The 26,072-nt window shown below is 49.8% G+C and overlaps 1 protein-coding gene across 4 annotated transcripts in view; it reads right to left on the reverse strand.

Annotated features, from left to right (window-relative positions):
• PDE4DIP (phosphodiesterase 4D interacting protein) overlaps nucleotides 1–26,072 on the reverse strand; it is a 142,532-nt gene that overhangs the window by 13,058 nt on the left and 103,402 nt on the right. For all 4 annotated transcript variants that reach the window (XM_079760615.1, XM_079760613.1, XM_079760614.1 and 1 more), the window contains 12 exons: nucleotides 25,309–25,397; nucleotides 19,786–20,018; nucleotides 17,131–17,566; nucleotides 15,891–16,083; nucleotides 14,899–15,015; nucleotides 13,775–14,303; nucleotides 11,596–11,831; nucleotides 10,449–10,500; nucleotides 8,904–9,127; nucleotides 8,187–8,339; nucleotides 2,423–2,674; nucleotides 763–894 (listed from right to left, as the gene is read on the reverse strand). In XM_079760615.1, the coding sequence (XP_079616741.1) occupies nucleotides 763–894; nucleotides 2,423–2,674; nucleotides 8,187–8,339; nucleotides 8,904–9,127; nucleotides 10,449–10,500; nucleotides 11,596–11,831; nucleotides 13,775–14,303; nucleotides 14,899–15,015; nucleotides 15,891–16,083; nucleotides 17,131–17,566; nucleotides 19,786–20,018; nucleotides 25,309–25,397 (2,646 nt within the window). The remainder of the gene's footprint in view (nucleotides 1–762; nucleotides 895–2,422; nucleotides 2,675–8,186; nucleotides 8,340–8,903; nucleotides 9,128–10,448; nucleotides 10,501–11,595; nucleotides 11,832–13,774; nucleotides 14,304–14,898; nucleotides 15,016–15,890; nucleotides 16,084–17,130; nucleotides 17,567–19,785; nucleotides 20,019–25,308; nucleotides 25,398–26,072) is intronic.

Below are 26,072 nucleotides of genomic sequence, written 5' to 3' on the forward strand. Positions count from 1 at the left end.
ATCTCCAAAGACACTGTCCCACCCAGCAGAAAACCCTGAGGACTCAGGCCTGGGGGCCGAGGCCTGGTTTCCTGTCATCCTCTCGGGGTTCTCGGCGGCACTATCACCTGCCCCGGCTGCCATCGTCAGGGAGGCTCGTTCCCCTACACAGCTGCAGCTGCGCTGTGGGCCGGACAAGGTGTGTGGGAGGGATGGCCTCCCAGTGACGGCAGCCTGGGGGCGAGTGTGGGGAAAGGCCACGCGGGTAAGTGGCTGGGGGAGGGCCCCGGAGACCTGGCCCTACCACCTGCCAACCACAGGACAAGGGCACAGAGGACTCAGCAGGTAGTACGAGAGCAGATTAGGGAGGATGAGAAGTCTGTGGCTCTGGGACAGACCTGGTTGGTTCTGCTGTGAGGAAGGTCCCTCCATCTACCTGCACAGTGAGGACAGCGGTACTTGCTCAGAGCCTTGCCTGGCTGCTGGCAGGCAACTGTGTAAGCCAGGGGTCCTCAAACTTTTTAAACAGGGGGCCAGTTCACTGTCCCTCAGAAAGTTGGAGGGCCGGACTATAGTTTAAAAAAAACTATGAACAAATTCCTATGCACACTGCACATATCTTATTTTGAAGTAAAAAACCAAAATGGCAAAAACACCCGCATATGGCCGTAGTTTGAGGATGCCTGGTGTAAGCCGACCACTGTGCTCTGAAGCTCTGCCCAAGGGCCCTCCCTCCAGAAGCTCCCAGTTAGGACCTGGAACCGGAAGCCCGGGCCGTCCTACCGCTTCCGCGGGCCGTGGAGCTGAGCCGGTGTTCCAGCTGCTCCCGCAGGCGGTCGTTAATGCAGATGGACTCCTCCAGGCGCTGGCGCAGGTTCCGGATCTCGCCAAGGTGCTCCTCTAGCAGGTCAGCCCCTGCAGCCACCACAGGGCAGGAGAGAGGCAGGACAATCCCGGTCACAGGCGGGGCCCACACGGGCACAGGGCTCGGCCACCGGCTTCTCAGCAAGATCCCTAAACGTCACCCTCCTTCTGCCAACTGCACCCTCTCACATGGGCACCCAGGCAACAGGGCACTTTCCCACACAGGACAGCCCGGGCCAAGCAAGCCCCATGGACCCCCTCCCACGCCGGGCTAAGTGCAAGTGTGCAGTGACCAGTGTAACTAGTGAGTGTGAGGGGGTTCCGCCTGGTTTAGAAAAGTAACTGGAGTGCTCGTTAGCTTGAGAGCTCATTGGCTTGAGTTCTCATGTGGTTTCCCGACCGTGGGTCTCGGCCCAGAGTGTGGAGCGTGGGAAGGTTCCTTCTGCGTGGTCTGGTGATCCCTGAATTCTAGTTACCACCTGGACCGGAACCAGTCTATGTGTTCAAACTCCTAGGACGATTCATTCACAGACTTTGCTAGAATTTCTCATCATTTCTGCCTGACTTTATTTTAGTCTGCAGTCTTTTGAGTTCTGGAAATTAAGCTGTCCCTTTTAATCCAGTTCGGTTTGATTCAGGGGGGATGTTATTAAAAACCTGTTCATGTGCGCAAAATATAAATAAGTAACTGGAGGCTGGGACAGGCCTGCTGGCATCTGGCCACCCAGTGGCCACCCCTGAGTGTGACTCTGGGTGTGACGGCGAAGGCCTCGTGCTACCCTAACCCTCTCCTCTTACTGATGCTTCATTAAACATCCTTTAGCTCTTCCTCCGCCTTCAAGACAAGGCCTCGGGTCAGTTTCATGGACATGGACTCATCCCGCTGCTTAATGGTCCTGAATGCTGCCCTCACATCCCTTTACCAGGGAGGAAGGGAGGAAGGGAAGGAGGGAGGGAGGGAGGGAGGGAGAAAGGAAGAGAAGGAAGGGAAGGAGACCTGCACATATCTGAGGGCTGGTGAGAGGAAGAAGTGCCCCAGGAGAGGATGACAGGTGCAGGAACAGAGCGGGGAGGGGTGCTGTTGACAGGCTGCACCACCTGCACCACTTTGCTTCGGGCTCAGCCTTTTTTTTAAAATGACAGTCGTCTCACTGTTGGAACTGAGCCGCGTCCCAGCACCCACCTGTACCTAACAGGTCCACAGGGTGCACTGCCTCGACCCAGACCAGGAAAGCTAGGACAGAGGAAAGTCGGACCTGGTTTGGGGCACAGGATGTATTTACGGGGTGGGCCACCCCCTCTGCAGCAGTTCCTGACTGATGGCAGCATGCCCTGTGAGTGCTGGTGCCCGGCATTCCGGAAGGGCCCAGAGTGTGCTGCCAGGGGCTCGGGATGCAGGCGAATGTGAGAGCAGCGGGGTCCCTGGCTTCCCCACGCCCCGCCCAGCACCCGGGCCCTGGCAGGGAGGATGAAGGACGCACGAAGCACCGCTAGGGCCCTTTCATTTTATCCCCAGGGACTAGAGAAAGGCAAAGCCCTGCCGGGGGCACAGACGCTACATGGGTTTACTTTCACTTACCTGTGGGTTTGGAGTTCAGCTGGCACAGGGAGGAGCCCGAGGACAGCTCCCCCGATACGCTCCCTTTCTGAGGCCTCATCATATCCCACTGGCCGCTGCTGCCCAGGTACCGGGGCTCCAGGATCCCGCCGAGTTCTAGGGCGCCCCTCGGAGGAGAGTGGGGCTGGGCAGGGTGGAGGAAGTGGGAAGAGCTGGCGTCCGAGTGGCTGCTCAGCAATGTAGCCGGGGAGGCGGGATGGACGGTGCTGACACCTGGGCAGAAAGAAACCCGCGTGAGAAACAGCATCAGAGGGGAAGGATCAGCGAGGAAGTGTGTGCTTACCGAGAACAGACCCCGACGGGTGCCTGTGGCTGTCAGAGATCCCAGCCCACGGCAGAGAACCCAGTAGATGAAGACTCATGACCTAGAGGCCATGTATTTGCCATCAGGAGACACCAAGAGGTAGGAGACGGATAAAGTATCTGAAAGTCACCAGTGTAAGCCAAAGAAATCCAGTGGACCCTGGCTCCTACCACAACTCCTATGACAGAGCCTAGGGAGGTTCCAGGAGCAGAACTCACTCCCAAAGTCGGGGGTTACGTGGGTGATGGGATCCAGCATTGCGCACACCTGTGAACAGGACTCTTTGTTGGCCTGTGGGGACTTGCCTTCCCCAGGAGCTAAGCAGTCCGTCTTTCCCTTTCTCCTTTGGGGCTGTCCGAGGAGAAAGGGGACATGAAATCCAGCTAGACATGGTCGCCCCAACTCCTCCAGACCAGAGAACTCTGCTGAAGCTGCAGGAGGCTCTATGGCAAGTGGGGATTGGACCTCACCCAACATGATTCCTCACTCCTGCCTGAAGAATCACTGAAGACTTGCAGGGAGGGAGGCAGGCAGGGAGGGAAGAGGACCTTGCATTTCACAGGCTGATGCTTTCATAGATCTTAGGAAATCATGGGCCTTCTCTTGAGCATCATCATCTCTGCTTCTGTATAAAAGAAGCCCAGCTTGGGGAGAGATGGAGAGAGGAGGGCAGCGTTGTAGTTTAGGACGTTCATATTCATATGACTGCTGTCTTTCAGGGATCATTTACATGGGTGGCAAGTGCACAGGTAGCTCTATCTAAGCAAACAGAAGTGAGGGCACATTTCCTCCTGCCAAGTCAGACTCCTCTGAGCAGTTAATTGCTAATTTTTATCTCCATCTGTAACTGGTTCTCAAACTTGGCTACACAGTGGAAATACTTGGGACAATGTAAGAAAAGTATATACTGATGCCTGGGCCCCCGAGATGCTGCCTTAGTTGGTATGGAGTGCAGCTTGGGCACTGGGTGTTTTTAAATCATCCCACATGATTCAATAGACAGCACCGTTTGAGAAATACGGTCATGGGTCTCTCCTCCCCCAAATCTGCAAAATACAGATATCCATTAGGATCACTGGGGGTTAGAGAACAGGATGAAAAATGTAAGCCTCGGAATTTTACCCGGGATTCAATAAAGATGTGTTTTCCTACTCCCTTCAGCTCACCCCTACCCCAAGGCAAAGCACTGTTGACAGTCAGTGCGTACACTTTCTACCCAAGGTCACAGGAGCTCCCGAGTGTCAGCACCAGTGAGCAATACTCCCAGTCTCCAGTCTCCCTGGCCACACCATGCAGAGCACATGCCCTAAATCATGCAAGGACACCAGGCAAGGTTTTTGCCCCGCAGTGACCTGAGAAGCCGCCATGCACTACTGTCCACACGGAAGCTCGGGTCAAAGCAAACAAGGAGCATGGATGAGCGATGGTCCCTCGGAGAGGACCGCACCTCAGGAGGGCAAAGAAAGGGCTACAATCTTCCTCACCAACGCGGGACCACCCGACTCTGGTCAGTGCCCCAGACTAGATAGGGCTTCAGCCCACAGCCCCAGACCCCTTTTCATGCAGTGCTCTCCTTCTGTGTCTCCCCTTGGATGAAGGCGAATCGACAACTATGGAAAGGGAAAGGGGGAAAAGTGAGCTTGAGGACACTCTTGTCACTGAGGCATGGGACAGATTTGTTATCCATCAATTGTTGGTTCCAGAACTGCTACAGCAGGAAGTTCTAGGTCAGACGCACCAGCACTTTCCACTAGTTTCAAGGTAATTTCAAACTGCTTTCTAGTTGTTTTTTTGAACACTATTAGAAAGCAAATCCATCATGTGAGGTTCTTTTCTTATTTTTCCTAAGCTGTAAGTGATCACACGCACACAAAATTTTTATGATGGGGCATCTAGCCCATTTCTACATCAAACTCTTTTCTAAAAGGTAACCACACAGTCTATGAGTTCTGTGAGTTAGAGGACTGAGTTCAGAGCAGACATCCCTGTGTTTCTGGGTCTCGCTGCCATGTGTCCCCTGTCCAGGAGCAGAAATGAACCTTGTGCAACAGGGAGAGGGGCTGTCACCCCCTTCTAATCCCTCTACCTCCGCCTTGTAGCCCCCACCTGAGGGTGTGAGGATCTGAACTCAACTAAAAGCATCTCACAGCGGGAGGGTATAATGGCCACGGAAAGGATCCCACGAAATGTGGCCATCTTTGTCACGGAACGTGGCCCTTTGTCACGGCCACTTCACCCTGCACAGGCAAGTGCGTCACCAGCGTGTCAGGCTTCGGCACACTTGGTGGTATTCCCCCCGCCAGCAGTGGGAGAGCACCAGGACTAGGGCCTGGTGAGCTAGACGCCTGTGAACTGATGGGACACACACACCAGAAAGATAACAGTAAAGACATTTCCAAAAAAAAAAATTTAAAAAGCAAGCAGCGTTATCCCGCCATCGCCCCGGCCATGTGCGCCCCTCGGCTTTTAGAAAACTCTGCCCTCAAACCAAAGCCATGCAGAGCGATGCGGGCGGGGCCGCCATCCGCAGGCTCGCGTGCAGGAAGTGCTCACTTTCTCCCAGCTGCTTCTGCAGCATCTGCAGCTCCTGCTGAGCCTCGGCCAAGGAGACCGCGGGCCTCTCACAGCAGCCGAGGAGGGGAGGGCCAGGGGGGCGGAAAGGCAGGAAGCTGGGTGGAGCTGAGGGTAATGGTGCCTGCGGGAGGCTAACCCGCGTGGGTATGGAGGAGAAAGGAAGGCCTAGAAACAGAAAGTTGGGGAGAAAGCAGAGACATCGTTAGAGAGAAAGGAATGAGTACAAGATCGAGAAGATGAAACTGTCCCCTGAGCAGATGTCTCCTTGGGGAGTGGCTCTCATTCACGGTGGTGCTGCCTGGAACGGCTAAGAGTGACCACAGCCATGGCCACGGGTGAGCACTGCTCCCAAGGCCGGCCTGGCTGACCCCGCCCCTCTCCTGCCAGGGCCATCCTGCAGACATGGTCTAGGCCCGGGGTCGGCAAACTGCGGCTCGCGAGCCACATGCGGCTCTTTGGCCCCTCGAGTGTGGCTCTTCCACAAAATACCACGGCCTGGGCGAGTCTATTTTGAAGAAGTGGCGTTAGAAGAAGTTTAAGTTTAAAAAATTTGGCTCTCAAAAGAAATTTCAATCGTTGTACTGTTGATATTTGGCTCTGTTGACTAATGAGTTTGCCAACCACTGGTCTATGCTCATCTCGGAAACGATTGGCGACAGAAGGCAACGGTATTACCGTAAAGTAAGCCAGGTGGCCGTAGCCCCACCCCAGCATCCTGGGCACTGTCACAGCAGGCGCCAGTCCTTCCCTGTGACAAGCCTCTCCCCACACCCTGAACTCCTTTTTCTGAAAGCATTAGGGCTCACCCTGGGGAGGTTCAGGCTGGACTAGGACTGTGGGGAAATTTGCATTATGAATGCATGCAATTCAAGACTAATGGAAACATTTCAGAATGCTACATCAACATGTTCCTTCACCGAGTGAAAAACAGAGGCCTCCGTGAAGTGACGTAGACACAGTGGCTCACAAACCTGTCTGGGCATTTGCATCACTTGGGAAACATTCTTAAAGCACACAGACTCTTGGGGCCCCAATGCAGACCCACTGAAACTCTGAGAATAGAGCTTGGAAATTTACTTTTAAACAAGTCTTCATAGTGGTCACTATGTAGCTCATCTGCAGACAGGTCTTGAAGAACCCTGGGGAGTTCTGATGTTTGAATCTGTCTCCTCTTTCATAAAAACAGTTAGGGGGCCCTGGCGAGGTGGCTCAATTAGAGTACTGTCCTGTACACCAAAAGGTTGTGGGTTCCATCCTTGGGCAGGGCACATACCTAGGTTGCAGTACGGAAGGCAACCAGTCGATGTTCTCTCTCACATTGATGTTTCTCTCCCTTCCCCTCTCTCTAAAAACAATAAGCATATCCTTGGGTGAGGATTAAAAAACAAAACCAGGTATAGGGCAGGTAGCCCACAGAGGGAGCAGAAACCGAGACTGACCCGTGGAGAATGTCTCACGTGGGAGAGCATGTCTACCTTCTACATCACACACTGCCCGGCGCTGACCCGGGACCAGAGCAGTACTGCCGGGACACCGGGCTGCCAGCGACATGGCCCAGGCTCCTCCAGGAGGCCTCTGATGTAAAGCCCTGGCCTTCGGCTGTTTGACCCCAGAGCCTTTCCGCAGATGTCTGCAGGCTGGGCGAGCAGCTTTTCCCCACGAGCCCCTGCTCCGGCTGCTGCTCCCTGTGACTGAGAAACCTGAGCCCAGCTCAGGGAGACTCGGCCACACGCTCTTCCTCAAGATTTGGCTGACTTGTCCTCAGGAGAGACGGGGGCGACAGAAGGAAGCACTGTGCTTTCTGGGGGCACCTCTGTACAAATCCGACCCCTCCACAAACCACACTGAAGACAGGGGAGGGGAGGAGTGTAAGAAGCGAAGACGAGGTTTGCCTTTCCCTGCATGGCTGGTGCAGACCTGAGATTAACCAGTGTACCCCGGGCCACTACGCTGAGGCAGGTAAATGAAACGTACCCCTCCAACTGGCCTCAGGATACACACCATGTACGTATCAAGGACTGCCGACCCACTCATAAACCCTGAGTGATTTAATATGGCAGAATCTTGTCTGAGGATTCTGAGGCCTCCCCAGCTAGGAAGTGAGCAGCCCACGTACAGCAGAGGGTGTGGCACAGGTAAAACGGGGGGGGGGGGGGGGGGGGGAAGGGGGGACGTGGGGGGGAAGGGTAGCAGATGTGACTTTCCTTTCATGCTTTGACTACTATAATCCTGCGAGAAACATTTTGCCTCTTTGCTCCCCAGGGTGAAATGAGAGAAAGAAATGAAATGTTTATTCAAAAATGATTACCCAGTCCTGGGCGGTGTGCTCAGTGGTTAGTGTGTCGGCCTGTGCACCAAAGGGTAGCAGGTTAGATTTCCAGTCAAGGGCACGTACTGGGTTGCAGGTTCAATCCCCTGGCCCAGGTGCGGGGGCATGTGTGGGAGGCAACCAATCGGTGTGTATCTCTCACATTGATGTTTCTCTCTCTCTCTCTCTCTCTCTCTCTCTCTCTGCCTTCCTCCCTCCCTTCCACTCTCTCAAAAATCAATGGAAAAAATATCCTCATGTGAAAATTAATGAAAAATAAATAAAATACAAATGATTAGGCAACTATTGGTCAGAGTCTTTTCGTATGCAGCTCAAAGTCTGCTGTGAATGAGTTATTTTTCTAAAATATTTCAAACAAAGAAGTCAGGCACAATTAGCAAATTAGGATGGTCTTTTGATTTTTTTTCCAGGATTTGATGCAAATAAGCCCCTAACAATGGAAACATCTGTCTCTGAAGAAAAGCCAGACAGGAGCTGGGGGAAAGGAGACGAGGCCCTGCCCGCTGACCGCTGCATACCTGGACGGGCCTGGGTGGCCTCCTGCGGGGGGTTCTGGGGAGCAGGCAGGCTGCTGGGGTTGCTGCTGGGCTCGGCCTTAACCCCCTGAGGCGCAGTGGTTGATGATGGTGTAGAAGACAGTACAGCAGAATGACTTGAGTGATGGATGGAATCTACAAAACCCACGAATGAAAGAAATGTTTGATGATCTACAGAGAACCGGAGCCTGGCCTTACATTTAACCGGGATTCATTTCCTCAGTACAGAGAGCTCCTTGGGGAGGCAAGCCAGCACAGAGGTGATACCGGGCCCAGAGCCCTGAAACCATGGAAATGGCATCTGCAATGACACCAGGCAGGACCGGCAGCACCTGTGGGACGCTGTTCGGGAGCTGCTGCTGCTGATGTGATCGCTGCAGGAAGGACCAGCGGCCCCACCTTAAAGGAGGTCAGAGTCTGTGCTCGTAGGCAGTGGGACAGAAACACCGACACGATCTCATTCTCCCCTGTGGCTCGCCTGGGGTCTAACCTCATGCACATGCTGCCGGAGACCTGGTGCCAGCGTAACTAGTAGAGTCAGCAGCAGAGCAAGGATCCTAACTCACTGGGCCTGTGCTTGGCACTTGGTCCCAGAGCCGTGTTCGGCCTGATCCACACCAGGTGGATCTATGAGGCCGGGTTATGGAGGGCTCCTCTCGGCCTACATAAAGCTGGAACCACTCAGAAAGTGGCGGCTACCTGGGTGACCAGGCGAAGCTTTCTTCTCTTCATAGTGTGTGTCCTCGCTGGCTACGTCCATGTCGGAGCAGGCTTCCAGCTCCTCGGACAGGAAGGAGGAGCTGCTGGGCGAGCGCTGGGAGTCGGACAGGGCGCGGCTGCTGGAGGGCGAGAGGGACCGGGCGTCCAGCTTGGCCTGCAGGACCTCAATCACTTTCTCCTTCTCCTGCAGCTCCCTGCGGAGGCTGGTGGGGGAGGGAGGACAGCAGGTGAAATCGAGGTCCCCAGACCAGCTGGTCCTGACTGGACCACATGGGGAAAGCCACAGAAGTCAAGGGAACATTCCCGCAGAGAATAACAGAAGTGACCCATCTCTGATTAGGGGTGGGGAGCAGGTGGGGCGCAGAGGGAGGGGAAGCAATCGCTACCCAGGGCACTGGCCACACCATACGCTGAGGACTAGCGGGGACTGGGCCAGCCCTCGAAGGCACTATTGCCTAGAGCAGTGGTCGGCAAACTCATTAGTCAACAGAGCCAAATATCAACAGCACAACCATTGAAATTTCTTTTGAGAGCCACATTTTTTAAACTTAAACTTCTTCTAACGCCACTTCTTCAAAATAGGCTCGCCCAGGCCGTGGTATTTTGTAGAAGAGCCACACTCAAGGGGCCAAAGAGCCGCATGTGGCTCGCGAGCCGCGGTTTGCCGACCACTGGCCTAGAGTATGGTCCCCACTACGGCTGCAGCCTGAGAACTGTTGGCTACCTGTCTCCAACTAGACAGCACGGAATGGAAGGAAAGCAGTGAGAGCCATATGGCAGCTTGACCTCGCCTTAACATCCAGGAGCAGTACAGATGAAACCATCTGCATGACTGCGGTACAGACCACCTGTGTGTCTGATGGATTAGATGTGAAAACAAAGGCAAAAACAAAAGCACCCTGTCCTTCACCAGGGACATGTGGAGAAGCACTGTGCGGTCTAAAGCACACGCATGACACAAAGTGGCTCGAACTAGCAGCTACAACAAACTCTGAGCCCATGTGTCACTGTGCATGATAAGGCTGTATGCAGTGATTCACTGCAAGCTGGTTTCTGAGGCACTGAGCTTCCCAGGGACCGCAATGTCTAGGCCTTTTTCACTAAGAACTGTAATATAATTCTTTTTTCCTAAGGAAATTGGGCGGCTAGGAACTAGCTGACATCTCAACTGGGGGACGGAGGGGGAGAGTAAGCCAACTGGGCAAAAAGTACACCCTGGTCTTTAAACACACAGCGGGAAGACCCTGGGGGTGCAAAACCCCTAAAACATGGTTAGTATACTTTTAATCAGACTGATTCTAGGTTACCAAACCTGGAGAACAAATATGCAAATAGAAACCAACAGAATCATATCAAAAGAGAGTAAAGAATTAGGTTAAAGACAACGGTACAGTGTCCCATGAATAAATGAATTAATTACAATCAACTATTCCCTCCTCTACCCCCACCTCCCCAATTTGTGAGCCATGCTTCATCCCTCGGGCCTCATTCCTGATCCCTTTACCAGATCCCATGTGGAATTACCTGAGGGCCAGCGGGTCAAGTCCAGCTCGATCTTTCTCACTTTTATGATCCTCTGCAAACCAAATTCAGAAAAGAAGCAGTAAAACAATCAAACAGGTCTCACTTCACACATTACAAACACAGGGGCCTACTTGTGTACGGAACGATTACTGTGTGTGTCCAGGGTGTGTGGGAGCATCATGCTGGGAGGCCTCAGATTCCGTCTTTAGGGAAGGGACCCGCAGGCTTTCCTGAGCTCACCGCAGACCTTCCCTGGTCTGGCGATTCCCACCATGACTTCCTCTGCCCTAAATCTACGCAAACAAGTTTAAAAGGCATGTGCCCAGCTTCCCTCTGGGACAATCCAGCCTCCAAGCCTGCCACACACTGACTCCCCGTTGTACGGCTTTCATGTAGAACCTACTCTTGCTCTGAGATGACGAACAGCCCTGTCCCACTTTGGCACCTGCTATCGGACGTGGGGTGCTTGGCCCCAAAGACTGATTCTGCTGTGCCCAGGAAATTCTCTCTAAGCAAAGAGCTTCAGTAATAACCAACTTTCCTAGCCCTTGTACTATGGCAATTCGTGCCTAAACCATGTCCAAAAGAGCATGGTGCTTCAGCTATATTTGAATTACCGTATTTTCCGGCGTATAAGACGACTGGGCATATAGAAGATTTTCCTGGGTTAAAAAGTCGTCTTATACACTGGAAAATACGGTAGTTTTGTGTATAATACCGTGCAATACATGAAGAAACACAGACACCAAAGAGATAAGTCATTTGCCCAAAGCAAGTTGATGGCAGCATCCAGGCCAGAGCGTGGGTCTTGAATTCTAAGTTCAGGGCTCTTTCCACTGTCACAAGGTGCTCTGAGCACCTCCCTTTCTTCCCCTCAGCGCTGGATGGATGCAGCCTCCTTCCCAAAGGTCACATTCCATGAAGGATGACCTTCCTACAGTGGTAACCGCGGCCTCTCCAACCCGGTGTGTGCCTCTGCGGTGCTTCCCACCTTTCTTACTCTAAGAAGCCTGATGCTGTAATGGCCCCCAGGGAATGACGTAGAGGCTGGAGGCTGGGTGAAAAGGCTGCTGTGGAGGTGTAGCAACCACCCGGGCCCGAGGCTGAGGGTGACTGAGCGTGTCCCAAAGCCCTGTGGCCAACTCACTGGTGCTGAGTTTGCTGGCGAGCCGCTCCGTCAGCTGGCTTCCCTGGGCGAGCTGCTCCCGGAAGCTCTGCCCCAGGTAGTAGTCAATGTCATTGCTCCTTAGGAGGTCCTCAAACGACTTCACTGTATCTTTTGCATGCTGGGTGAGGAGATAACAGATGCCTCTCCCTTCTCGTATTTTCTGGCGTAGGTAGGATAGTTCTCGCGCCTGGTCCTGAATCAGGGAATCATATTTCCTAATGCAGGGAAGAGAAGGAAAGAGTAAGAATGAAGAAGAGGGAATGGTAAGTTATGGGGGCTTCCGTGGAGATTTCTGTGAGCACTTCTCTAAGGATCTCCCCGCCAAGTGGAATTCTGGCACATAAACCAAAGGACGTATTTAAGAGTAAATTCTGCTCTGAGAGACTATTGAATCAAACAATTTATGCTACTTTCTTCTACTGTTTATATATGTTAGTCAAATGGCCCAAAAATGAATCGTAAGGCCCTAGCCGGTTTGGTTCAGTGGATAGAGCGTTGGCCTGTGGACGGAAGGGTCTGGGTTCGATTCCAGTCAAGGGCACATGCTGGGTTGCGAGCTCGATCCCCAGTGGGGGGCGTGCAGAAGGCAGCTGATTGATGATTCTCTCTCATCATTGACGTTTCTCTCTCTTTCTCTCTCTCCCTTCCTCTCTGAAATCAATAAAAAAATACATATATTTTTAAAATAAATTATAAGTTCTGTGGAGGAAATGCAGCCATAATATTTAACACCCCTTACAGCACCAGTATTAATGTAGCCTCATAGGTGATACTCAATAAATACTAGTATATTTACTTAGTACATGCTCAATATACTAAAAATAAATGGAGGAGAATCACTTAATCTTCCATCTGGACAGGACCTTTCATATTTCTATGTCTAAGACGGTCGATATTACGGCAGACAGTGCTGCAAAGACGGCCAGGCACAGCTCCTGGTCCATTGCTCTCTGCATCGAGGCTTTGCTGCTCTTTCATGGGCAGGAGAGGCTGTTCTCATCTCCTTAAATCTGACTGGGCTCTGTGACCACTCTGACCAAAATAATACAGTGGAAGTGACAGGGTGCCAAGCCCAGAGTGACCCTTGACTGCCCTGGCAACTTCCACTTCCTGTCTCTTGGGAGCCAGCTGCCACGCAGAAATGAAACTACCCGAGACCACTATCCCAGGAGGAGAGGCCCTGAAATGAAGCCACGTGGAGGAACAGAGAAGCCAAGGGGCAGAGTCACCAGACATGTCAGTGAGGAAGCCGTGTCCAGCCCAGCCACACCTTTCAGATGAAGCCCGCCCCATCGACCACCGCGTGGCAGCCCCGTGAGAGACCCCCAAGGGAGAGCCATTCGGCTGAGCCCAGTCAATCCACATGAATTATTGTGTAAGTTCTGGGGTGGTTGGTCACTCAGCCCAGATAACCAGGACAGATACCAAGATATCTGCCCAGTGGTTTTCAACATAAAGTATCAAGAACAATAATAACTGTGGCAAGTAGTACTTAGAGCTTAATATATGCATTATTTTAAGTACTTATATTAATTCACTTAAACCTAATAACCACCCACTGAGATAAGTTTTCTTATTTGATTCATTTAATATGTAAGAAAACAGCCCAGCTGTCATGGCTCAGTGGTTGAGGGTCAACCTATGAACCAGGAGGTCACAGTTTGATTCCCTATCAGGTCACATGCCTGGGTTGTGGGCTCAATCCCCAGTGTGGGGCGTGCAAGAGGCAGCCGATCAATGATTCTCTCTCATCATTGATGTTTCTATCTCTCTCCCTTCCTCTCTGAAGTCAATAAAAAAAATATATTTTTTTTAAAAAAGTAAGAAAGCAGGCTCAGAAAGACTAGATAGGTTGCACAGCTAGTGATTGCCAGAGCCAGGATTCAAACCCAGGCAGCCTAACTTCAGTCTTACCATTACACTGTGCCCACTGTCCTTTCCTAATAAATTCCCAGGAGGAAATCCCAGAGACCTGGTATTGTCCAGACGGGGCCGCCACCCAATACCCTGGATGCCTACCAGTCCTTTCTTCAGACTTGGTCGACCACTGAAATAAGTGCCCTGTGGGGTTTTCTCTCCCACCTGCCTGGCTACCCTACCTCAAGCACAAACTCCGCCATCCTCTATCTGGTAAGGGTCCGAGGAACGCCCTCCTTACCCAGGCCACGAGGCTGATCTCAGCTCCTCGGCCAGCTTCCCTTCCAGTCCGGACTTCGGGAGCTGGGCCTCCAGCTGGGACACCCTCTGAATCAGACTCTCCAGGTCCTTCTTAGCCTGAAGGTCTGGGGGGTAGAAAGCCCCAGTGCCATCGGACAACCACCCCTCGTCCTCGTCAGTGACACTATGAGGCGAAGATCCCTCGAGGGTGCCAACGGCCTTTAGCTTGCGGGGTCTCTCCAGACTGGACGAGTAGTCGCTGGTGACGGAGAGAGACCGGACCCGGCTCTTGAGGTTTTGAATGATCTTGTGGGCGGTCTGCAGCTGGGCCTTCAGATCTTTGATGTCCTTCCGGAGGACAGAGATGTCTTCGGACTTCCCATATGCCTGGAACTCCTCCTGCTTCCCCAGCTGGCTCTCCAAGGGCTTCCTCTTGAGGGGGCCGGCCAGGGTCGGGCCCAGGCGCTCCTGCTGAGAGCACAGCCCCTCCATGAGGACTGTTTCCCTGGGGCTGTCGTGCTCCTCGCACTCTGGGAAAAGACAAAGCCGCCTTCCTGAGTAAAGCTGGGCATGCTCCATAGCCTCGCCCTTCAGGGCAGGTGGTGTGGTCACAAGGACAATTGTGAGAGTAACATTTGAAACAGCTCTTTATTCAGCCCTGGCATGGGACTAGCATTCAAATACAGTATTACTTGTCCTCACAACAGCCCTGCAAGTCAGGTGTGGCCTCCCTCTGTTTTAGATTGCAAGTTGGGGGATATCCCTACAATCAAAGTCCTTTTATAGTAGAAATACAATTTTTTAACTTATGGTTTGCATGTTCCCAAAAGCTCATTTGATTTTTTTCATTAATAAGTAAGCCTTAGCATTTTTCCTTATAATAATCAGTTGGCTAGAAGAGTGTTTTCTTTAACAGTAGTATGCTGGAAACTAAGTCTAGGAATTCAAACTCACACTTGGCTTCGTCTTGGGCAAGAGTTTTCATCCAGACCTCCTGTCCCTCTCTGGTCCTGTGTCCTCTTCAGTTTACAACACCCTCTCACCCCTCCTCCTCCTCATCAGGTGTGGGATTGGCCAACAGCACCCAGATGTGAAGGCTGAATGGGGAGGGACGGTGGGCCTTACCTGGGCTGGTGCTCTCCTCCCGCTCAGCCTCATTCTCGCTCCGGCCACAGGTCTCGTAGCCCAGGTCCTGGAGGTCCACCTGAACCTGCTTGCTGGCCTGCTTCACCAAGGTTTCACCTGCTCGAGAGACAGAGGGTATCTCACTTACTCGGTGGCACACACGCTGGCCCCTGGAGGCGGCAAGTCAGGTCCCGAGTGGGATATACGCTTCTTTGGACTCATGGCGTGGAAGAGACCACCCTCTCCGGGCAGCAGGACTTCCCTCCACCAGGGTGAGCCTGTGTTTGCCACTGATGCTCTCACCTACGTTGACCCAGACGTAGTCGGGACCAGACATCGTTCGACGGCAGATATCGCATACTCTCATATAGAAGCCCCAGTGAAACCAGCAAGTGCCTTAGCCACAGAAGCTCAGGAAATACCTGAATGACACTGAACTAACTTAGAATCCCAAGACATCTAGCTCTGCACTGTCCAATATAGTAGCTACTAGCCACATGTGACTATTTGGTGTTAAATTAATTAAAGTTAAATAAAAGGTAAAATTCCCAAGATGAACTAGCCCCATTTCATGTGTTCAATAACCACATGTGATACAGACAGAGAACACTTCTGTCACTGCAGGGCCTTCTGCTGGAAGGCACCGAGTCTAGACCAACAGTGATGATATATTTTTGAAGAATCCGACGTGGTGCAGAGGAGCAGGAGAGAAACTATCAGTATGTGCTGAGTGAGGTAAGGTCGTGTGCTGACCGCATGAGAGATCCTCAAACCCAGCTGTTAGTCCACTGCCTCCCTAACTCACTGCAAACTGCTTTATCCATCCCTTCTTCTCTGCCACCTGCAAATTAACGTTAAATATCCTCCTCCATGATGCTAGGACCATGGTCAGGGGTAAGTCTGTTTCAAGGTTGGGGAAGATGTTAAGTCCGCAAGGCATGTGGCTTCGCAGGGGGAAGACAGACGCTTGGTGACGGGATCTCAGGACTTACTGAGCATGAGCCTGAACTTCTCCAGCTGGCTGGCCTGGGCTGACACAGTGGCTTCCGCTACCAGCAGCTTCTCCTGCAGATCCTGATAGCGCTGCCTGCACTGCGCCAGCTGGGAGCGCAGGTGCTGGGTGGGTCTTGGGAGGCTCAACTCCGATGGTGGCCCAGGGTCACGGGCTTGGGGCTGGTCGTCCAGCTGTGAAGAGGAGCCAGCACAGGGAAGTGAAGGGATCGGGGCGGTCTGAGGTCAGCCCCCTGCCCCTCTGAGCCCATGGACTATACTCGTGTGTCTGCCACAGCCCAGCTCATGCCATTTGGCAGCATCTTGCTTTCCAGATGGAGCCTGGGGAGCTGGGATAATGTTTTATTCACCTCGGGATCTACAGCACACGGCACGGGGCCAACCGAGTCTTTGGAGGAGCCCTCAGTAACTGTTTGTTCAACGGTCGGAAAGAGAAGGGGCAGAAACCACCCCTCATCTGCCCCTGCATTCCTGCCCCGGTTGTCCTTTCCGAATCCTCAGGGTTCTCCATTTTTCTTCATCCTCAGCACAGCCCCTCCCCTTTAAAAGGAGCCTGCGAACCCCTCTGAGACCCAGACACAGGCCCCTGTGAGGAGCTGTGATGAAAATGGCAGGGGCAGGCGGTGACGGGAGGTGGAGGAGGGGGTGGGGGAATAAATGGTGATGGACAGAGACTTGACTTGGGCCGGTGAACACAGTGTACAGATGATGTGTTGTGGAGTTGTGCATCTGAAACCTGTATAATTTTGTTAACCAGCGTTACCCCAATAAATTCAATAAGAAGGGGGAGAGGAAATGGCAGTGATAAGGAAGAGATGTCATTACACACCGCTTGACTGGGCTGCCTTACAACCCCGTGCATTCCCTACACCGCCTCCTATTGCAGGGAACTGCTTCTGTCCAGCTCTCCCTCCATACTGAGTACCTGGAGGACAGAGACCGGGTCGTGTTGCCTGCCGCCGATACCTAGTGTGCTACTAGAAAAGTAAGCACTCAAGATACATTTCTGGGAGATTTATTACTTGTGAAATATTTATGGCATAATGTTGCAAAAGCCTTTCTAAAGCCTGAATGTGTGAGGACTATTATGACCGCTGCCTGAGGTGCAAAGGTGCCCTTCCCTTGGTCCCTCTGGACCCACAGGCAGAGCTGCTTAGGGAAGAAATTGACATCTCCAGCCCTTCTCCAGAGGCCTTTCACTCCATCTAACCCCACACTTACTTGGTGGGCATCCACTGCAAGGGCAGCCCCAAGGTCAAGGCTCTGGGGTCTGGGGCGGGGCCTCCCGGTCCCGTCCTCCTCTTCTTGGCCTTGGTGCTTCCCAGGAGAGCACACTGGCTCTGTGTTCATTCTGTCGATCTCCGTGGCCAGGTGCACCAGGAGCTCTGGACTCAGCTTACTATTCCCTTCCCTGCTGCTCAGCACCAGCTGTTCTTTGAGGAGGTTGATGATGTTGTGGGCATTCTTCAGTTTCCCCTGGAGCTTTCTGAACTCAGCCTGAAGGCTCTTCTCATTCAGACCCCCTTTGGCCACGACCGTCTCCACCATCGCCTCGCCCTTCTCCTTGTCCTCCTCCATCTCCCATCCATCAGACATTGCTTCTCCCATCTGTTCTTTCAGCTCTGCGTTCTCAAGGCAAAGGCTCAGCATGGTGTTTCTGCAGGGAACATACACCATCAGGGGCCAGATCTGGCCTTGGCCCGAGTTCCTGAAAGCCCCCTTATCCACATCTCAGTCCATCATAGACTCAGGGACACCCCAGAGCATGAAGTAACCTCAGAGACCTATAATAACGCTCTTATTCTATAGATAAGAAAGCCAAAGCTCAGGAAGAATAAGAGACTTGCCCACACCCTCACTAAAAATCTTGGACTTAAGACACCTGGTTTCGTTGTCTTTACCCGGCCACAGTCTCATGTTCTAACTTTTAATGGCCCCTGAAATAAACAAGCGTACTTACACTGTTAAGAAAAAACATAAAGACATAGCCTGGGACACATTTATTATTATGCATTCTATGGTTCTCTTAATTAGCATCAGTCAGTTTTCAACTACTGGGCGAGAAATTGGAACCTAGGAACATGGAAGAAATAAATAATGCAAATCAGAACTTCAAACACACTATGGAATTAATTGCTTCATGACTCCTGTGATAGACCACCTTCATGAGAACAGATGTCTGTCCTGTTTGCCCCGTGCCCCCAGAGCCTCCACATTAAACATTCACATTTGCAGAATAAAATGGACTCAACAAATAATTTTCACCAAGACATTCTAGATCCACCTTTTCCTCCCACCAAATCATTTAGTAGGGTTGGTGGAAGCATAGCTTTAACAAGGCAATTCACTTAACCTCTCTGAGCCGCCATCTTCTTTTATATAAAACTAGAGGCCCGGTGCACGAAATTTGTGCATGGGTATGGTCCCTAGGCCTGGCCAGCGATCAGGGCCAATCAGGGCCTTCCAGCTGCCATCCAGGGCCTTCCTTCGTTCCACACCACTCCCTGGTGGTCAGTGCATGTCATAGCGAGCGATCAAACTCCCGGTCTCTTGGTCGAACTCCCAAGGGGACACTTTGCATATTAGCCTTTTATATATATAGATAAGGATCACAGCAGTGACTTAGTGGAGTTCTTGGATGCTTCAATGAAATTACATGTGTGTGTGGTTAACTGAGGGTCTGCCATGGACAAGTCATCTAATTCAGCTGTATAGCTGCAGCCCTGAGAAGACTAACATCAGAATCCTATGAAGTGCTTTAGGGCTGAGGCCTAGGAGTTTACATTTTTACTTAAGTTCCTCAGGTGCTTCTTACATGTGCTAAATTGAGAACTGCTGGGTAGAAGAGGCAAAGAAAATAAGCAATTCACAACTTGATGCATCACCAGCTGGCTATGCCTCTAGATTGAATTTCTCAGAATCCTAAAGTCTTGGAACCAACAGAAGAGCTTGTCTAATATGAATTAAGGAAGAAAATGCTTTAGGACATGGACTCAGACACACTGTCTATGAGAGTTTCCTCAATAGAGACAAAGGGAACTGGTATTTTACCAAAACTGAGGTGTAAGAAGGAGAGAAAGGGGCATGTGTATAATATAGAAAAGAATATTTAATATTCTAACTTTATGCTTTGGGGAAAATCCTATTGTTTTCACAATACAAACTAATGAAAGCAAAGCTCAACAAAATCATCTCAAGAGATAGGCTATGCATTTCATAAATTCTATCTTCTACAATATCAGCCAATCTTAAAGTTGGGTGGAGAGTTAAACAAATCAGAGTGTCAGGTCAGTAACTCTGTCAGGGGAAAGGAAAATAATCCATAAAAATGTGTACATATGGTTTGATTGTAAGTTCAACTGTAGGATCAAAAGAGATATACTATTCTTGCTCAACTAAGTTTACATATTACAGAGTTTAAGTAAAACATATATTTATATTTTAAATATATTTTTATTGATTTCAGATTGCAAGGGAGAGGGAGCGAGAGATAGAAACATCAATGATGAGAGAGAATCATTGATCAGCTGCCTCCTCCACGCCCCCTACTGGGGATCGAGCCTGAAATGCAGGCATGTGCCCTTGACTGGAATTGAACCCGGGACGCTTCTGTCCTCAGGCTGACTTTCTATTCACAGAGCCAAACCAGCTAGGGCAGTAAAACCTATTTTAACAAGTAGAATTAAGGGAAGAAATCACCATTATCCAATATTATGCACTTTTCTCTAAAGAACCTATAGAAACATAAACGCATGGAGCCTGGCATGGGGACCAAGAAGCCCCATGGCAGGAGCAGATGTCCTGGCTGCAGCAAGGCAAGTCCCTCAGTTATGGTGCCTCTCCATTGGCAGGCTCCCGGTCTGGGGGTTGTCCTACCTGATGTGGGCCACAGAGGAGAATCCTGCTTCCTCGATTTGAGCCTTCAGCTCCTTCAGTTCCCCCTCGGCTTTCCTCTTCTCCTCGAGGTGCTGGTGGACCTCAGCTCTCAGGTGGAGCATTTCCTCCTGAAGACCCCTGTTACTGCCCCCTCCTGTTGGGGACGGAGGGCAGAGAGACATGTTCTGGCTCTCCACAGCTGCCAGACTCTTCTCCAAAGCCACTTTGATGAGCTGAAAGAAAATCATGATTTAAAGAAGTCAGGCCATTAAAGAGGATCCAAGAGGAACATCAGATCTCAAGGGCATTCTCGAATGGGAACAAAAAGGGGCAGACCTAAAGTGAGCGCCCTCCGAGGCCTTCCTCAGCCAGAGGGCCCTGGAGACTGGTTTGGGTGGGGAGGACACACCCAGGGAGCAGGGAGAACTGTTGCCATGGGCAGGAAGAGGAGATCCCAGAGGTGGATGAGAAAAAACAAAAACACAAAAGCATATAATAAATAAATAAAAATTCGAACAAATGAGGTTTCAACTAGACTGGAAAGTATGCGTGCTGTGATTTTCCTCCTGAGGGGGCTGAGTCCCCTGAATCTTCTCACAAGTCAGGAAGTTTCATCAGCTCCATGACCCTGGAGTCTGTGACTGGGAAGACCAAGCCTCGAGACACCAGCGCTCAAATCCTCAGGCTGAGCCTATAACTCAGACTCCAAAGAGGATGATCAAGAGGGAGGGCTCAAGGCGCTGGGCAGTCAGGAGTCAGTGACAGAATCAGAATATGGGTGGGGCTGCAGATAAGACACAACAAGCGGAATTTCATTGGCTGCAGGAGAACCACACCCCACAACCACTGAGAAGCTACAGTGAGGCCTCCTGCCAGCAGCTAGCTTCACTGGTTGGTTAATCACCCTTGTGCTGATGCTGCTGGTGAAACTCTCTCTACAAATCTAAGCACATGAGAAGTAAACAAGGCAGAAACAACTTCCCAACACCCTCCCCGCCACCTTTTTTTTTAGGATATTCTTGACATTACTCCTCAATGTTTCAACTAAAGTGCATTTGTATGGTTTTCCCTCAAATGAGAATTTTTAACTTTTAGACTTCCTTATTGTTCATCTTGGGCTCCTCTCCAGTTTTCCCCATGCATTTAAAAGTGTAGAAAACAAATTTGAGTATGATAATTAACTTATTTTATGACTAGTTATTTTAGTACAAGAATTTGCCTGGCGGTCCAGTATTAATCATATAACCCAGTGCCATCCTGACTTCTGTTTCCTCTCAATTTTGACCTCCCAATTTCCCACCTCTCCCCATAGCTATTTCTGGGTCATGTTGTCATCTTTTATCTCTATAAATATGACTTGTACTTGTCACTTATAACTTCATACTGGCTGTACAAAATCATTTCCCAATGATCAAAGTCATTAGTATATTTATGTGCATCTCCATAAAACATATAGTGTCCATATAGTGGAGTTGTGATTAGGGATATGTTGCAGAATTAAATGCTTTATTCCTTCATTCAGGTCACAAATATGTTGAACAGAACAGAGTCCAGAGGAGTGTAAATAGATTGATGATCGATAGAGCTGCTTGACTTGGCACAAAGCCATCAACCTTTGCTTTTGACTCCATGACAGAGCATAGTAAGAGTTGGGCTGCACGTATGTGGTGGGGTTGACTAATGGCATGTACGTGCAATGGTGATTAGGAGCATAGCAGTTGGGATTGTGAAGAGATGCACATCCAACTCAAAAATGAAAGAGATGAGCAAACACAATTGCTCATTTCCTAGGCATCCAATCCCCCTCCTGGGATTGTGAGCCTGAGATTTGGGAGGCTCTGGGATGTCTGCCTCTATGCCTCTGCTGCCAAGCTGGGTGAGACTAGTGGCCATCCCTGCATGTGCCACAAGGCATCTGGGACAAAATAAAGGAAGGGGGGCTGGATAAAACCACTTTTGAAAGTTTGTAACCTCAGCCCTCATTTAAACTATATGATATATTTTTATGTAAAGTCTTTGCAACTAACTGAATGTTGCATCAGCTTTGAATATGGGCAAAACATTTGTTCTTTTCTTTCTTTTTAATTGATTTCAGAGAGGAAGGGAGAGGGAGAGAGAGATAGAAACATCAATGATGAGAGAGAATCATTGATCTGCTGCCTCCTACACGGCCCCTACTGGGGATCGAGCCTGTGTCACGGGGATGTGCCCTTCATCAGAATTGAACCCAGGACCCTTCAGTCCACAGGCCAGTGCTCTATCCACTGAACCAAACCAGATGGGGCAACATTTGTCCTTTTCTAAACCTTAAAGGTTCCTTCTGCTTAAAAATAATGTCTGACTTTAATGACAACCACCTATTTTTTTAATGTACCTTCTGAATGTATATCTTTTTCTATTGATTTAAATATACCCATTTTATTTAAATACAAAATTAAGACCCATGGACCCAGTAAATATTAACCATAAAGTCCCAGTAAATATTAACCATAAAGTCCATCTGATCTAATTTCCCACTACAAAATGAGAAAAGAGAGATCTGATTTGTTCCCAGGATGATTTGGGTTTCATATTTTCAGGTCAAAGGGAGCTTACTTTGGCTAATTTGTCTTTACATTTTAAATACAAATGCATGAAAGTTAATATTTCCTCCCTCTCCCAATAAAACCCCAAGTATGTGTGGTGGTAGAATAAACCCTTTAGGTCTATTGTTAATTGTATCTCTTATAGCTCCCCCACCACACATTTTTTAATTCATCTGTTCTATTACGTCAGGGTATAACTCAACTTTTTTGTGTGCTGGATTTCCATTAACCCCATGCAGTTCTACATGCAGCTCTGATCTCTTGTTTGAATAGAGTTGTGTTGCTTTTACCTTATTGCTTCACATCTCTCATAATGTAAATCAGTTCTCTGATAGCATTAGGGGCATTAAAACCATTCTTTTCTCAAGTTCATCACACTAAGTCTACTCATTTTTCTCTCCTTTCATTTGAATCTTGATTAACTTTTTTCCATTGCAAAAGTTCAAAGAAGATGCCGAAACCGGTTTGGCTCAGTGGATAGAGCATCGACCTGCGGACTCAAGGGTCCCGGGTTCGATTCCGGTCAAGGGCATGTACCTTGGTTGCGGGCACATCCCCAGTGGGGGGTGTGCAGGAGGCAGCTGATCGATGTTTCTCTCTCATCGATGTTTCTAACTCTCTATCCCTCTCTCTTCCTCTCTGTGAAAAATCAATAAAATATATTTTTTAAAAAAGTTCAAAGAAGAAAGATAATAATTGGTTATGCTAGTTTCTTTCACAGGAATTTCCTAGGTATTTATTATAGATTTTACATTTGATTGAGACTGGAAATTACCACCATGGCTGGTCCTGAGACTTCCTGAGGTGGGTGAGTTCAAATATAAGGATAAAGCTACTTGCTTTAGCCAAAAGTTGGTTCTTGCCTAGGAAGAAACACAAAGTTGGGTGTGTTTGTTAAGGGACTTGTGTGTATGCCTGAGGTAGGAAGGGAGCTTTGTGTCGAGAACAAAGCCAACCTTCTAAGGACACAACTAGAAGCTCAGAACCTAATCTCAAAGGGACCATTTCCCTGGACACAAGCAAACACATTTTTGAGAATCTGGACACAAAACAGTATGGCAAAACAAGCTTTATTTAATTTGTAGCAGAAGAGTCACACCCTCAAGCTCCAGAAAAGTTGAAGTAAATTTACAATGATTTCACACACCTCTTACTCAAAACTGAAGATTAGAGTTTCAAGAAAAGGTGATGGAAAGCAAAATGGTGCTTACCCAAGATATCCTTCATCCAATAGGTATATGCTTTGTCAATCATGAGTCAAGCCCCAATCCAAAGATATTTTAACCCATAATTTATTATCTCCTATGCCAAGTAATAGGGAAGATGTTGCAAGAAAAAATACAAATGCCCCAGTGTAAAGGTGTATTTCAGGATTGAACTGACCTTCTCAAAATGTGCTCTGGTCATTGTCTCCATGCAGACTATAGGAAAGAAGGTTAAGGAAGAAATGACTTTACTACTCAGTTTGCCTACAACTGAGAATTAGAATGAAGGACTTCTCAATCAGAATCTGGCTCTTGTCTTTTGTGTCTCTTGTTCATTTATTCTAAAGTCAATCCTGTCCCACAGTAGCAATAACCATCAGTGACCTGCTGACATCCCAATACAGTTGTCTTAGGGTGGACATTTGGTCATCCTGAAGATCCCTCTCGCTCACCCAGAGTCCTCAATGAAATCAGGAAGTGAGAGGCAGAGGAACTGGTGCAAAGGGGCTGTGGGGTACATAAGTAAAGTTACAAGCATCGGCTAGGAGGACTCAGAAGAAGCTGTTTAAGCAAAATGGTAAGAAGAGCTCATGCAGAAACTCCAGGGAAAAGTAAGGGTCAGGTTAAGTCTAGAGCAATAAAGAGAGGATCTTGATAGAAGTAAATAATCTGTGTTGAGGACTTGAGATATTCCAGACAACTACTCATGTCAAGAACCAGACTGTGCCAAATCCTGCAAGAGTTGGGGATTGCTCACTTGGGCTCTTCTTGTTGGTTTATTAGATGTCTCCTCTTCTTCTTGTGCAGATGTACAGGCAGACCCAGAAAGCCTAATTTTCCCTATAGTTTTCCTAATACCGCGCCCCCCCCCCCAAGAAAGGTATCACTGGAAATGCCCAGCTGCTTCTGCAAGAAGGACAGATACCAATAATCCACTTCCTCCTTAAGTCACAGGAATGGTCCATGTAGGAGATGTGATGGCTAAATGTCCCTGGGCAAGCTGGAGACACAAAGGGGTACCAGTGAGTGCTAGGGATCACTATCGGTGACTTAATCTCTGAGTCCAGGCCATTAAATTCTTGAGCTTGAGACCATGCTGGTTATTTCATCGTTGATGGTTGGTGAGAACAGTGTTTCAGCCTTGGGTTCCAAGTTGAGGTTTGACAGGGGCTTGCTCTTGAAGTGCCATCTCTTGGTCACTGATGTGCCATGACCCGGGTGGTTTGTCAGGTTTGCCAACAAAGTTCTCTTTTGTATAATGAGATTTCACGGAGAATGATTCCAATCCTCTTAGGCTCTCTCAGAGAGCACTCTCCCAAAGCAGGTCCCAGGCCCCGCCACCTCCCCAAGTAGCCCTTCTATGACTCTGTCTTCAGTGGTGTGTTTCAGTTACAAAAGCCCAAGAGGGACAGTGTCTGTGGTCTTGTAAGTAAAAATTCTCCTGGAGCTACAGCTATAGATGGTACATAGGGACAAAGGCAGGTGGAGGGGCAGGGAGCAGGGTAAGAGACAGAAGCAGTGCAAACAAAGAGTGTATTGGAGAGAAAAATGTAGTGAAGATAGAGGTTGGCAAAGAGGCTGGGAAGCTCAGGGAGGGCAGGGAGAAGACTGGGAAGTGGTTTTTATAAAAAGATAGCTTCTCACTCTCAGTCCACAAGAGCTGCAGGAAAGCACCAGGCCCCAAAGAGTCACAAGTCTTCCGCCCTGGGACCCAGAACCTGACTCAGACTTACTTGCTGGTGGCTGTTGTGTGCAGCCTCCTCCTCAATGCTGTCAGTGAACTCGGTGCTCGCATCCTCGGTGTCATCCCCTGCAGCTGCACCTGGAAATAAGTCCAAAAGAGAAAGGTGATTCCCTTCACAGATGGCTTCCAGACGGCAGCTAAAATGTCACTCCTTCTGCCATCCGCCTCTGATTTCTTCCCTTCCCCATATGCATGGTCCCCTGGCCAGCAGGGCTGACAGGAAAGGCAGAACCAACATGCCAAATCTGTAGAAAAGCCTTCACACGGTATCACTGGTATTTTCTTACTAACATTCAAGCTTATGCCCCAAACATAAACTAGCTTTGATTGCACAGACCTGTACCTAAGGAGCCCACCGTCAGGTGGTTACCCCTTTCACTTATTTCCAGAAAGTCTGAATTACAACCCCCCTACCTCCCACCCCCGTTCTGCCTCTGACTGGCTATGTAACAACCTTCTCTTCTGTAACATGGGCCCCTGCATGACTACCCTTTTCCCCACCACTGAATGTGGACAGGGTCCCTGATTTTCTGGGGACTTGGGCAGCCCTGCTCCTCTCATACTTTCCCATCACTGGCATCAGCTGTGCATGGGGTGACACTCTCTCTGAGGAACCCTCCTCTAGGGGCCCTGTGTCCTACAGAAGTTCAGGTCTAGTCAAGACCCAAGGCACAGGTATTTCTTAAATTCTTTCTTTAACACCCCCCATCCCCATCTCTCAGACTCTTGCTCAATGCCAACATCCATTGCCTG

This window comes from Cnephaeus nilssonii (assembly GCF_951640355.1).
Source record: "Cnephaeus nilssonii genome assembly, chromosome: 21".
NCBI lineage: Eukaryota > Metazoa > Chordata > Mammalia > Chiroptera > Vespertilionidae > Cnephaeus > Cnephaeus nilssonii.